The following is a 13,471-nucleotide window of genomic DNA, read 5'->3' on the forward strand; positions in this document are numbered from 1 at the left end:
GAATAAATAATACCGGGACTACGCACGTCCATAAAATGATTTAAGAGGTGTACTTGTACAAGTAACTCAAGTTAAATACAACAATTACTGTCCCGAGAAAAAAGCAAATTCTAAAAGTACACAATAAAGTGGAAACCACCTTATTAGTCACATAAAGAGATTACCTAACTTTTCTACTAAGAGGGGAGTCTTTTATGTACACAAATGAATCTTGTAAATTCTGTCATAGCTAATACTTCGAAATCACCTAACTATCATATATGGTATTGACAACAATGCATAATATTATTATTCACTAAAAAATGTATGATTTGACATATCAAAAATCACCGATGGATTAATTTCACATCATGAGTAAAATTTACAAAACAATACATAAATGTAATTAATAGTTTAATACCAATGATTGTCATATATTTATTCTTGAAATTTATAGCTAAATGTAAATGTAGAAAATACTAATTACTGTATGCTTTTCATATGTGTCTTAATTTTACAATAATGAATTTGTTACATGTCGTTTTAAATTCATTATTAGCTTGTTTTGTTTTTAATGTTGAAATTTCAGCATTAAGTTTTGTTTTTTTTGTCTTGTCAACGCTACCTTTATTTTTTTATCCAACTGAAATAACAAAAATATCTTCCACCTGACCTATAACTACATTTTTTATTTTTCTAAATTATCAAGTTTTTTTCTTTTATTATAATTAATTTTAAAATAATGAAAAACAAAAAAATTGGCTGAGTTAGTTCAGTTTCTTCGCGATCGCCTGAAACCTCTATTGATATTTTCTTTCCATTGACCGGAACAAAGTATTCTGAAGCTACGAGATTAACTTATTTTAACTGTCGACTATACCCTTACATTTCACATTATTTACTATTCTGGTTCTTATGTTTATTTTTTCACTTATTTATTTATTTCCTTTTTTTTTTTTTTTTTTTTTTTAATGACTTGCATTGTTGTTGTTGTTGTTGTTTCTCTTCATTCATCTTCTCTCCCCGTCTTTTCTTGGTCCTATAATCATGTCCGTCCAATAAAACCCTAATTTTATCTTTCCTTGCGTCGTTTCACTCCATTACAGAGCTGTAGAATTTAGCTTGAAAAAAAAGTGTGAAGATTAGGGTTTGTTATAGATGTCCTACAATCAATCAAGGCCCGACAGAAGCGAGACTCAATACCGTAGAACTGGTCGATCCACCGGTAACCATCACCAACCGCAGCAACAGCGATCTTCTCCCGCCGCCGGTTATGGTAAGGGAGCCGGCGCTCCTGGTTCTGCTGCGCCTGCCCCTTCCACTTATGTAGATTCTAATCGCAGGTTTTCAATTCAAATTCCACTCCTATTTTTTATTTTCCGTTTTAACTTTGGAGGATTCTCTCAGCCATCATTCATTATTAGTCATCAAAATTTTGATCCTTTTTTGGTATTTGTCGCAGTTTTAAGAAGCCCAGCAATGCTCAAGGAGGAGGAGGAGGGCAGCCGAGGGTCAATTTACCACCTGTGAATCATTCGATTTCTAAGGATGGTTTGCATCCTAACAATCACAATGCACCCTATCGCTCTCAAGGTATGATCTTCAATCACGGAGGCCCTTCTATTGCTCATTAGTCTTTTAATTGGATAGTTTCAGGTGAATTTGGTCACTGTGTGAGTGATCGTCTGGTTTAGTTTAACCTTTCTTACTTACACTGTTTGTTAGTTACAGGACTTTCTGGTGAACCGGTTGCTGGTGGAACACCTAATCCAACTGATTCATTCAACAGAAACAGTGGACCTATTCCGAAGGCTCCAACATCTCAGCCTTCCAAGAACCATGAGATCCCCAACACAGCTAAAGGTCGGTCTTGTTGAATCTCTTTTTTTTTTTTTGTCTGTCCACTGAGTGTTGAAGCTTGACTAAATTCCTCTGTACATCCGTAAAAATATTAGTTATATCACGAGTTCTTCTATTTTTGTTTTGTTTTGTTTGTGGCAGCCTCTGGATCTGGAGACGCTTCTCAAGCATTTTCTTTCCAATTTGGGTCTATTGCTCCTGATTTGATGAAGGTATCTTGTTTTTCCTTCCTTTTGTTTGTTTGATTTGTCCATCAACACCTAAATCATCTACCCTGTTGGTTTACTAGGTTCCTGCTCGAACTAGCTCAGCACCTCCGAATATGGATGAGCAGAAACGTGCACAGGTCCACCTTTTAGTATTTTACATCCGCTGTTAATGTGATTGTTGCCGACATGAATAGTTCCTGGTTATAGGATGATGTCTAGTTCCAAATGCTCTGTTATTCGTCTTGTATTGTGTATACTGGCCTGATGCTGTGATCTCCATAAGCTATATCTACTGAAAATATTTTGATGACTTTTATTACATTTTGTTCTGAACTTTCCTTTCGACTGTGACATGACCAACCATTGTTTTTCAGATGCAGCAAGCTTCTTTAAGAACAGCGACAAATGTTCCTGCTTCTGTACCCAAAAAAGATTTATCAAATAAGGGTGCAGATAATCAGTCGATGAGGAAAGAGGGGATCAATCCATCGAGTGAAAAAGCTGATAATAAAGTCCCACATATATCTCCTCCAAGTCATACGCAGAAGTCTCCAATTACAAATATTCGCATGCCTTCTGTGCAGACACCATATCAGCATGCTCAGGTTCCTCACCCTGTACATTTCGGTGGGCCGAATATGCATATGCAGCCTCCCGTGACTGCAACCTCGTTTCAGATGCCAATGCCAATGGCATTATCTTTGGGAAATACACCTCAAATCCCACCGCAGTTGTTTTTTCAGGGTCTTCCATCACATCCGATGCATCATCAGGGTATGATGCATCAGGCTCAGGGACATGGTTTTGCAACTCCAATGGGTGCTCAGGTTCATCCTCAGTTAAGCCACGTGGGTGTGAGTTTGAACCCACAATATCCCCAGCAGCAAGGAGGAAAATTTGGTGGGGCACGCAAGACGACGCCTGTAAAGATTACACATCCTGACACACATGAAGAGCTGAGGCTTGATAGACGTGGTGACCCATATCCAGAAGGCGAATCAGCAGCTTCAAAACAGCATTCTAACACACCCCCCAGATCACAGCCATCACCATTTACTCCACGACCAGTCAATCTGGTGCAACCCTCATATAACTCCAATACTATGATATATCCTCCGGTTTCCGTACCCTTAAATAGTGGTCCTATGTCCTCTGCTCAGGCACCAAGATATCATTTCCCTGTTATTGACGGGCCTCAGAGAGTACAACTTATTAACCAACCTGCTCATACCGCTCCCCAGCTTATCAGACCTGTAGCTCCGGGACATGTTGCATCTGATTCTTCTTCCTCTATGAAAGCACGCAATACCCAAAATATGATGTCATCTGCTTTACCTGCAAACGCGAAGTTATCAGTAAAGCCAGTTGGGGCTTCTGAAAAGCTTGGATCACCAAAAGCCAGGTCACATGGAGAAGTTAACATATCTCTGTCGCAAAAGGACGTGGAGACAGGTTCATTGAGCTCTTCACAGCAGCCGAAACCTTTTGTTGTCTCTGGAGTACCAAATTCGTCTGCTCTGCAAGCGAAATCATCTGTGGAGACTGCTCCAGTTCCAACGACTGAAATCAGAAGAGCGGAAAGGGTGAATGAGTCTATCTCAGTTGAAGATCAGATATGTAAGGTGGAACCCCCTCATAGTCTGACTGAGGTACGATACTGTATTTTGTTTTTGGGTATTATTCATTAATTACTTTTTGTTACTTGATCAAGTGACTTTGCTTTTTGGCTCTGTTTCACTCAGGATCGTGAACAGGCTATGCCAGAATCTCTTGTCTCTGATCCCGAAACATATTCCGTTGCTGCCAAAGAAAATTCGTCACTCCCAGCTAGCAGTGGGTTTAAAAATCAACTCATGGAGGTGTCTCCTACATCTGATGCTCCAAATTCTGACTCAGTAGATACAAGTATTGACAAATCTATGCAAGGGTCAGGCCATGCCACATCAGAAATTTCTGGTTCTTCACCTCAAGAGAAAGACCTAAAATGTGATGAACGGACTGTTTCGGACAAGCTCGTAGAAAGGTCTGTAATTTCAGATGAAAAACATGAAACAGTGTCAGGCGTGCTTGAGAAGGCACAGAATGAGGTAGATGGTGTCACAGAGGTTTGTCCGGACTCTGAAAATTTTGCTGAAGTTACAGATGATACAAACTCTGAGCTTCCACATTCTACTCATGGTCAGTCATCTACCGTCCCCCTTGGACATTCGGAAACATTATTCAGACATCATGGTGTAGAAAATTCTGGCGATAGTTTGATCTCTCCCCCAGTTATGCTTTCCAAAGATAAATCTGCTTCTGAATCGAACACAAGAAGAAATACTTCTACGAAAGGAAAGAAGAAGATTAAAGAAATCCTTCAAAAAGCAGATGCTGCGGGGACAACTTCTGATCTTTATATGGCTTACAAAGGCCCTGAAGAAAAGAAAGATAGAAAAATGCCGTTAGAGAGCTCAAATGTTGTTCATGATGTTTTGGACCAGAAGCTGCCACCTGCCATACCTCAGGCTGCTGCTGAAGCCACTGTGGATGCTGAACCAATTAAAAATGAACCAGAAGACTGGGAAGATGCAGCTGATGTTTCTACACCAAAGTTGGAAACTTCAGATTCTTCATTGAATGCTAAGAAAGGTTCTTCAGATGAGGTCAGAGACAGCTGCAGCAATACAGAAAAGAAGTACTCTCGGGATTTCCTTCTTAAGTTTGCAGACCTGTGTACTGCTCTCCCTGAGGGATTTGACGTTTCGCCTGATATTGCAAATGGCTTGATTTTTGTTTATATGGGTACATCTCATCATGAACATGATTCTTATCCTACTCCTGGAAAGGTTATGGATCGCCAAGGAAGTGGTGCTCGATTAGATCGTCGTCCCAGCAATATGGTTGTTGATGATAGATGGACGAAGAATCAGGGTTCTCTTCCAGCAGGATATGGGGGTAACATGGGTTTCCGACCTGGTCAAGGAGTAAACTCAGGAGTTTTAAGAAACCCTCGTATGCAGGGACCTATTATGTCTAGACCGATACAACCTCTGGGTCCTATGGGAGGAATGGGCAGAAATACCCCTGACTTGTGGCAGCGTGGTTCAAATTTCCATCAAAAAGGAATTATTTCTTCTCCACATGCTCATATGCAGGTGATGCACAAAGCCGAGAGAAAATACCAAGTGGGTACAGTTGCAGATGAAGAACAAGCAAAGCAAAGGCAATTAAAGGGCATCCTGAACAAGTTGACCCCGCAAAACTTTGAGAAACTGTTTGAGCAAGTTAAAAATGTGAACATTGACAACGCTGGTACACTTTCTGGTGTAATTTCACAGATATTTGACAAAGCCTTGATGGAGCCTACCTTCTGTGAGATGTATGCAGATTTCTGTGTACATCTGTCTGGGGCGTTACCTGATTTTAATGAGGATGGTGAAAAGATTACCTTCAAAAGATTGCTTCTCAATAAATGTCAGGAAGAATTTGAAAGAGGGGAGAAAGAAGAGGAGGAAGTGAGTAGAGTTGCCGAAAAAGGACAAGTAGAACAAACTGAGGAGGAGCGGGAAGAGAAAAGACTCACGGTGCGGAGGAGAATGCTCGGTAATATTAGACTTATTGGTGAGTTATACAAGAAAAGGATGTTGACTGAGAAAATCATGCACGCATGCATCCAGAAGTTGCTCGGGAATAATCAGGATCCACATGAAGAAAATATTGAGGCTCTGTGTAAACTAATGAGTACTATAGGAGTTATGATCGATCATAGCAAAGCCAAGATCCATATGGATGCATATTTTGAGCAAATGAAAATGCTATCATGCAAACAAGAATTGTCTTCTAGGGTGAGGTTCATGTTGATCAATGCTATCGATTTGCGAAAGAACAAATGGCAGGAGAGAATGAAGGTCGAGGGGCCAAAAAAAATTGAGGAGGTGCACAGAGATGCTGCACAAGAACGCCAAACTCAAGCTAACAGGCTCTCACGTGGATCCTCGATGAATTCGTCAGCAAGAAGAGGGCATATGGAGTTTAGTCCTAGGGGAGGAGGAGGAATGCTATCACCTCCAAGTGCCCAAATGGGTGGTTTCCATGGACCACCTCAAGGTCGTGGCTTTAGTAATCAGGACATTCGATTTGATGAAAGGCCACCTTATGAACCAACTAGGCTGGTTTCAATGCCTCAAAGGTCAGTAGGTGATGAGCCTATTACCTTGGGTCCGCAAGGTGGTCTTGGTCAGGGAATGTCTAAAAGGCCTACAGTAGTATCAAACACTTTTCATTCTGATGCTACTCATGCCGGTGGTGGAGATGCTAGGCGAACAGCTGGTGGTTTGAATGGTTTTGGCTCACAAAGACCTGCAAGTCCTGTTACTCACGGACGGTCAAGTCCTCAAGAGCGGGGAACAGCTTATGTCCACAGGGAATTTGCAAGTCTGTCTCGTGCTTCTGATCCGTCACCAGAAGTTTCATCTGCTAGGCCAGTATTACAAGGCCCATCGTCTACAGTAAACAGTCCTCGAGAAAATACTTTGTCTGAGGAACGGTTACATAATATGTCACTGTCAGCAATTAAGGAATATTACAGGTACTAAATCTCTCCTTTCTTGTTGGTCATTTGTTGATTTCTCTGCACAGTGATCAGATACTTCCACATTTAGCAAAAAATACTTTATGGAATCCTACATGGGAACAATTGGATCGAACTACAGTTTATTTGTTTACAGCTAACGCGTTTGTTTTTCAACGGTAGATCATCTGATAAAGTGTATGTATGGTTCTCGAAGTAGATAAACTAGAACTGGTTCCTAACGAAACGGATTTATAAATACTTGTGAGAGACATTGTTCTTTGATTTTAGTAGAATCTCTAAAAAAAATGGTGAACATCTGACTGGTTTATACCACATGTGACAGTTAGAGAGTCTGTCCCTTTTATACTGAATGAAGTGTTATGTTGTTAGTTTCTGTACTTTTGCCCTATTGTGGTCACCTATTTTATTATTGATAAGCACTTTGGTGAGTTATGAATGATTTTGTTGTTATGCAGTGCCCGAGATGAGAAGGAGATTGGTTTGTGCATGAAAGATATAAATTCACCAGCTTATCACCCAACAATGATTTCTCTCTGGGTATCTGATTCGTTTGAGAGAAAAGACAAAGAAAGGGATCTTTTAGCAAAGCTCCTTGTTAACCTGGTGAAATCTGCTGACAACGCCTTAACCGAAGTCCAACTAGTGAAAGGGTAAGTAAACAAATCCCCCCCTTAAATGTCTAAGTCATACTCTGATCAAATCTTATTGTTTATTTTATTGCTTAAACACCGGCTGCCATTCTTTACAGGTTTGAATCTGTTTTGAAAACCCTGGAGGATGCCGTAAATGATGCTCCAAAAGCAGCAGAGTTTCTTGGTAGAATATTTGGTAAAAGTGTGACTGAGAAAGTAGTGACATTGACAGAGATTGGTCGGTTAATCCGAGAAGGAGGAGAAGAACCAGGAAGTCTAATAGAGTTTGGATTAGGCGGCGATGTTCTTGGGAGTGTTTTGGAGATGATAAAGGCAGAAGCTGGCGAAGAAGCGTTGGCTGAGATTCGCCGGAGCTCAGGTCTGAGGATTGAAGATTTCAAACCTCTTGCACCTAGCCGGTCTAAGATATTAGAGAAATTTACTTAGGAAAAAAAAAATTGGAACCATCTTTTGAGTTCCTTTTCTTCTTTTTTTGTTTGTTTCTTCTTTCTCTTAAAAGTCTTTTTCTCTTTGCTTCGACAAAACTAATTTGTTAAAAAGGAGTTTCTCTATTTTATTATATAGCAAAACCTTCCAAATTTTTTATTTTTTCATCTAACCTTATTCGTAAATATAAACTAAATTTAATACCACAGAGAGCTCGATGTTCTTTCACTATGTAACATAACAAATTTGAGTAAATTCGATCCGATCAGAGTAGTTATATGACGTCTGAGTGCAAAAGATTCTAAGATGTTGTGGTGAACTAGAGTTAGAGAAAGCAACAAGGCTCGTATTATATCTTTTAGAGTTGGTCTAATTTGATGGCCCATATAATAAGATGGTCATAAGGCCCATATTAAAAAATGCCCTAACAACGATTCGTATATAAAGGGTGCTTGAGGAACCTGTTAACTAGGGTTTCTTATCAACGGCGTAGTGTTCCTCCTCCTGCCTGCTCTGAAAATGGTGAAACTCCTTCTTCCTTTCTATTCGATATATTGTTCTTATGTCTTTGTTATTCCCTTTGATATCTACTTCCTTCTGTCCTCGTTTCGAGATGCGTTGTTTAAGTTGATCTGAGGTTTCGGATATGAATCTAGTTTGTGGTTACCTCTACTGACTTCTTTACTCTCTTGAAATGTTCCACAGGCGAAGAGAACGAAGAAGGTTGGAATCGTCGGCAAATACGGTATGGTTTCTCAGTCTAATGTCGTTTATGTATCTCTTAATGTATGGTTTAGGATGGTAAAATCAGGATCTGCAATTTGCTTAGTCTTGTAGCTCATTTGGAACAACCAAGTTTCTTAATGGATGTTTACGAGTATTTCTCATTACTAGACTCGTTCATTTCTCATATTACGATGTCGATATGTTAGAGATCTATCTTCGTGGTTCGATTTACATGTTTATTTGAAAATTGCTAATAACATGATTGGTCTCAGTTTTTGTTAATGAAATGCGTGTTCTCTGTCTTTACACATCAATGGTTGTGATTCAGGAACACGTTATGGTGCGAGTATCAGGAAGCAGATTAAGAAGATGGAGGTCAGCCAGCACAGCAAGTATTTCTGTGAGTTCTGTGGCAAGGTAAGAGATCATCTTTTCACTTTTGTCTGTTTTTGTGGTTTCCTGAATTCGTTTTTGGTTTGAATTTTTATTTTAACTGTGGTTTGATGAAATGTTGCAGTACGGAGTGAAGCGAAAGGCTGTTGGTATTTGGGGATGCAAGGATTGTGGCAAGGTCAAGGCCGGAGGTGCTTACACCATGAAGTAAGCGTTGCTCATTAATAGTTTGTGATTTCTTAATCAATTATTATCTTTCTGCTGACAAGACTGTGTATTCGTTTGTGAATTACAGCACCGCCAGTGCGGTCACCGTTAGAAGCACTATCAGGAGGTTGAGGGAGCAGATCGAGGGTTAATTAATATCTGCTGGCTTTTATATTTTGTTTCTTCGTTTTGACAATTGAGTTTTGTAGACTCTATGCTTTTGTGGTTTTGAATCCAGACTTTATTACATTAAGCAGTGAAGCAGTTTTTCATTCAATATTGACTTGTTTTACGAAAAGTTCTTACATCCTACATAACTAGGTTTTGAGCCTTAAGGTTTGAATTAATATCGGAATTATTGAAATTTATTCCCAACCTTAAAATTAAGTACTACATATTTTTGATATTATTGGTCAGTTACAAATACTAGATTTTAGGGTAAAATTTGTTACAATAATATGAAAATACTTGTTGACCAAAAAAAAAAAAAAATATGAAAATACTTATCAGTTTAGATGGTTAACTGTTGTTCATTTTGATTACACATTTTCTAAACCGAATCTGGTATGTTCAAACCGGCTGCACTTAACTTACCAAACAGAATTTTTGTTTAATCTGGCAAGTGGTAACTGTATCTCTTAATGAGAAAATACTACATTACTCTCTTGAGATATAATTAGGAGGAGGCTCTTCTGATTATAGATTAACCTTCAACTGAACCATTTCTGAGGTTTTTACATGAAATTAGAAAGACAAATAATAATAAGCTGACAAGAGAAACAACAGTTAAAACAAAATCCAACTAACTGGGGAAAAACTCTTTTCGGAGACAGACCTATAAGTGTCTTTCTTTCTTTTCCCTCAAAGAGCCAGGCTGTTTGCACATACAAGTTTTCTTGGAACTTCGTTCAGATTATTTCAAGATTCCATCTTCCAACTTCATTTTAGCTCTCATCCTCTCTCTACCCAATGATTGATGTATGCTCCATTCAAACCGCAGCTATCGTCTCAGTTGTTGTTCATCCGGATGCAAAGGCCAAGCCACAAGATGTATCACCATTGAGAATGCAGAGCAGTGGTATCATGGTTTGTGTACCTTGAAACCAAAGATTTTTGGAACGTAGTTTTGAGTCGGTTTCTGCGGCTTTAAGTTCCCATAAGTCATCAAGAACAAGTGAGGGAATGTGGTTCCAAAGTATGCTCCATCAATATCTGCAGAAGTCATTTAAGGAAAACGCTAAGATACAATAACACTCAAGATCAGAGTGTCTCAACTGAAGCAGAAGCAGAGCTAAGCTTGAAACTCTAAAATTGGTATAGCCAAAATTATGGACAATGAACAGAGAAAAAGGATACTGCCTTGGAATTTAGATCGCGGGTAAGATATGTCTTCGCATTTTGGGCAGTATATCTTCACAGTACTCGATCTTGGGATGTCGGATTGTCCAACAGGGAGACAAGACTGACCGCAACAGAAAACTCGCGGGCATCTCCCGAAATCACAGTTCTTGTACTTGTCAGTCTAGCAGAGATCAGTAACAAGAGAAGTAGTTAAGCAAACAAGGAAGTTGAAAAAAAACAAAAAACAAAAACACAAGAGTAAAGAAACACAAACCATTGCAGCCATTCCTTTAGTTGTCAAAATGTAACGAACATGAATAAGACCATATAGCATTTCAGCAGCTGATTCCACCATTTCATTCTGTTCTTCCGTAAACATCTCACCTAAATCCCCAAAAAGATAAAGATAACTCAGGCCAAAAGTTTCTTACTTTCACATTCAACTTTTAGATTCTAGTTTAACCAAAAAAAGAAGAAGAGAGATAGTACTTACTGTTGGAAGATTCGACATCTAGAATGAGATCAAGAGCATAATCATAGTAAGGAACTTGACCACTTAATCCACAAAGATTGAAATCATCTTGAATATAATCTTCATCGACTTCACAGAAGAAATCATTGCCTCTCAAATTACAAAACCAAGAGATCCACGATGTATCATCACCTTCCGACCCACTTACATCAGACCCTTCACTATCAGTTTCAGATTCCACTGCAAACAAGAATCATAAGAACAAATGCAATCAAACTAGCACTACAAAAACCACAGATGTGAAAGAAAGAAGAAGAAACAAACCATCGGGGAGCTGAGATTTAGCAGTGGAGGTAGATGTGAAGGAAAAGGGATCTTTGTCTTTAGAAGTGAAGACCCTAGATGTGGTGGAAGTTGAAGATTTCTCTAGTTTCTTATTGAGTGCATCGTTGATTCGTTTCCGATCAATAGCTCCACCGAGAATCTCCGATCTCGACGACCCACCTCCTCCACTACGTTCCTTGTACATAATTCGATTCCTCCAGAACAGAGAAAAGAAGACAAAATTTGGAGCTTTTAGATTCTCAAAGTCTCAGACTTTCTCAAGCTTGAGAGAGAAAGGAAAGGAGAGAGACGGAGAAATCTAGGGTTTTCATTCTTTTTTTTAATTTAATTTTTAATTTTAATTTTTAAATTAATATATCAACTTTGGTTACAGAGTGGAGGACAGGACATAGGAGATGTAAAGATGGTCTCTCTTTCTTATTTTTTTCTCCACTGTTTGTTTGTTTTCTTCTTCTTATTTTTACTTTAGTTTTAATTTTTTTTTTTTTACAATGGGCTTCTCTGATTGGGCCTTCTGTGTGTGACGATGATGATTCATTGTAAGTAGAGCTGTCAATTAGGACAAAAGACCGCGGGCTAGAGTCCAATCCGCTTTACAATTGAGCGGTCTAGGATTTTAGTTTTGGTGTTCGCGGTCAAGCGGGCTGAATCCGCTGCGGTCTAAAATCATTGGCGGGCTAATTGTTGCGGTCAGCGGGCTAAACCGCAGGCTAATTGAAACCTAATTTTCTATTTAAGTATTTAACTTGATTTTTTAAGACGGTTCTACAAACCTATGACTCTATGTCTCTATTAAGTTTATTTGTGTTTTGTTGACACATTAGAGGATCTTGTAAAAGGTTTTTGGCTTTGATCTAGAAGATATACAAAAGACTTTCTCTAAATGTTTATTATTTTATTATTATGCTTGTTTTTCTCTATATTGGTAGAAATATGATTTGTGTGATATACTTATATTAGGCTTGATATTTTTACTTTGTCATGAAATGTTGAATGAGTCCATAGTGTAGTAATTTACAATTAGTGACACTTGTGACTAGTAACTTGTTTAATTGTGGGTATAAGTTGTATACCCTAATAATCAACTTTAAAAAATCTTTTAAATGTAATAACAATAATAACTAATTAGAAAAAGTACAGTTTATTACTTATAGATTTAACTATATTAAAGTTTAATTGGTTTTGTTCTTATTAAATAAAAGACCGCGGACTGAACCGCATATCCGCATATATGAAGTGGGTTGGATTAGGATTATGAATTTTATGACCGCGGATCAAAGCGGGCTGGCCCGCCAAAACCCGCATTAAAAAAAACCCGCCGCGGTTAGGGCTGAAAATCCGCGGTCTAGCCCTAATTGACAGCTCTAATTGTAAGCAAAGAATTGTGTCGTCGATACTATTTGCTAAAAGAGGCTTCTTAATTACTTTGCAACTTGTAACATTTAGTACCAAAAGATAGTACTAAATGATAGTGTATATATGTTAGGAATGTTAAAGTTGGGAGATGGAATGTTAAGTTGGACTGCTGGAGTAGATTCCTCTTGCGTTTTTTTTATGTCACAACTCCATGGAAACTCCAGCCCCTTGTTCTTCACTTATCGGTACTCGTATAAAGTTTCTTCGGGGCAAAGCTAGTAACTAGTAAGCTTCTCACTCGGAAGCTCTCAACAAGTTGGGCTACTGTTCTCAAGGTCTTCATGGATAAGCCTCTTGGAAACAGTCGTCTTTTTATTTTGTTTTGGACAAAATAAATAATCCAGTCCACGGTTCACAAACGGTATTAGAAGGCATGGAGAAGTCCCAGTTTAATCAGCTCAGCTGATCCTTGGATTAGACAAGCAGGGAATTTAACAAAACGGAAAAAGAAAAAAAAAAAAAAAGAGAGAAGCAGGTTTAATCACGATTTTTTGGAATGGGAGTGTGTTGGAACATGCATTGGTCAACAGACAGAGGTTAGACCGGACAAAGGTCATTGGAGAATGAATATATATATATATCGTAAACGTCAAGGAAAGTATAGTAGTTAATATTATTAAATAATTAAAAATTAAACAATCTGACATGAATAGCACGAAGTGAACTTTACAAAAATGGTGGTAACTCCGTATAGAGAGATGAATCGTGTTTCAAAGATATTCGAGCAGCTAGCTTGTGCTGGCGTACGTGGTGCACGACCGACTCTGCATTAAACTACTTCTTATATCATCAGTACGTAAATAGCCTAAGCATTTGTGGCTAAATGGCTAAAAAATTAAAAGCGTAGCGAAACGTATACTTTCTTAGA

At 38.6% G+C, this 13,471-nt stretch overlaps 3 protein-coding genes across 5 annotated transcripts; 2 read left to right on the plus strand and 1 right to left on the minus strand.

Moving 5' to 3' along the window:
- Positions 1 to 967: 967 nt before the first annotated feature.
- LOC17885006 (eukaryotic translation initiation factor 4G) lies at positions 968 to 7,862 on the plus strand. Of its 2 annotated transcripts, none has more exons than XM_023783224.1 (9): positions 968 to 1,322; positions 1,442 to 1,572; positions 1,705 to 1,842; positions 1,981 to 2,051; positions 2,129 to 2,185; positions 2,423 to 3,697; positions 3,791 to 6,618; positions 7,080 to 7,274; positions 7,373 to 7,862. In XM_023783224.1, the coding sequence occupies exons 1-9, from the start codon at positions 1,138 to 1,140 to the stop codon at positions 7,701 to 7,703; spliced, it is 5,211 nt and encodes a 1,736-aa protein (XP_023638992.1). In that variant the 5' UTR covers positions 968 to 1,137; the 3' UTR covers positions 7,704 to 7,862. The 2 variants fall into 2 exon arrangements, with proteins under 2 accessions (XP_023638992.1, XP_023638991.1); XM_023783223.1 differs by having other exon boundaries at positions 1,711 to 1,842.
- Positions 7,863 to 8,154: 292 nt separating this feature from the next.
- Positions 8,155 to 9,308, plus strand: LOC17886234 (60S ribosomal protein L37a-2). The gene is made up of 5 exons (XM_006292024.2): positions 8,155 to 8,225; positions 8,409 to 8,448; positions 8,758 to 8,846; positions 8,947 to 9,029; positions 9,118 to 9,308. The coding sequence occupies exons 1-5, from the start codon at positions 8,223 to 8,225 to the stop codon at positions 9,179 to 9,181; spliced, it is 279 nt and encodes a 92-aa protein (XP_006292086.2). The 5' UTR covers positions 8,155 to 8,222; the 3' UTR covers positions 9,182 to 9,308.
- Positions 9,309 to 9,702: 394 nt separating this feature from the next.
- On the minus strand, positions 9,703 to 11,496 carry LOC17885160 (casein kinase II subunit beta-3). 2 transcript variants are annotated; one of them, XM_006291591.2, is made up of 5 exons: positions 11,167 to 11,496; positions 10,864 to 11,082; positions 10,645 to 10,754; positions 10,389 to 10,551; positions 9,703 to 10,241 (listed from the first exon to the last, which is right to left on the minus strand). In XM_006291591.2, exons 1-5 carry the CDS (start codon positions 11,369 to 11,371, stop codon positions 10,111 to 10,113), a joined length of 828 nt encoding a protein of 275 aa, XP_006291653.1. In that variant the 5' UTR covers positions 11,372 to 11,496; the 3' UTR covers positions 9,703 to 10,110. The 2 variants fall into 2 exon arrangements, with proteins under 2 accessions (XP_006291653.1, XP_006291654.1); XM_006291592.2 differs by having other exon boundaries at positions 10,386 to 10,551.
- Positions 11,497 to 13,471: the final 1,975 nt, after the last annotated feature.

This window comes from Capsella rubella, unplaced genomic scaffold (genome assembly GCF_000375325.1).
Source record: "Capsella rubella cultivar Monte Gargano unplaced genomic scaffold, Caprub1_0 scaffold_5, whole genome shotgun sequence".
NCBI lineage: Eukaryota > Viridiplantae > Streptophyta > Magnoliopsida > Brassicales > Brassicaceae > Capsella > Capsella rubella.

Coding starts and splice junctions, on each gene's coding strand:
- LOC17885006 (XM_023783224.1), top strand. CDS start 1,138: ATGTCCTACAATCAATCAAGGCCCGACAGAAGCGAGACTCAATACCGT. Junction 1,843..1,980: donor GATCCCCAACACAGCTAAAG/GTCGGTCTTGTT, acceptor TGTTTGTGGCAG/CCTCTGGATCTGGAGACGCT. Junction 6,619..7,079: donor GCAATTAAGGAATATTACAG/GTACTAAATCTC, acceptor GTTGTTATGCAG/TGCCCGAGATGAGAAGGAGA.
- LOC17886234 (XM_006292024.2), top strand. Junction 8,449..8,757: donor TGGAATCGTCGGCAAATACG/GTATGGTTTCTC, acceptor GTTGTGATTCAG/GAACACGTTATGGTGCGAGT. Junction 9,030..9,117: donor GGAGGTGCTTACACCATGAA/GTAAGCGTTGCT, acceptor TGTGAATTACAG/CACCGCCAGTGCGGTCACCG.
- LOC17885160 (XM_006291592.2), bottom strand. CDS start 11,371: ATGTACAAGGAACGTAGTGGAGGAGGTGGGTCGTCGAGATCGGAGATT. Junction 11,083..11,166: donor TAAATCTCAGCTCCCCGATG/GTTTGTTTCTTC, acceptor TCTTGTTTGCAG/TGGAATCTGAAACTGATAGT. Junction 10,755..10,863: donor AGATGTCGAATCTTCCAACA/GTAAGTACTATC, acceptor TTGGGGATTTAG/GTGAGATGTTTACGGAAGAA.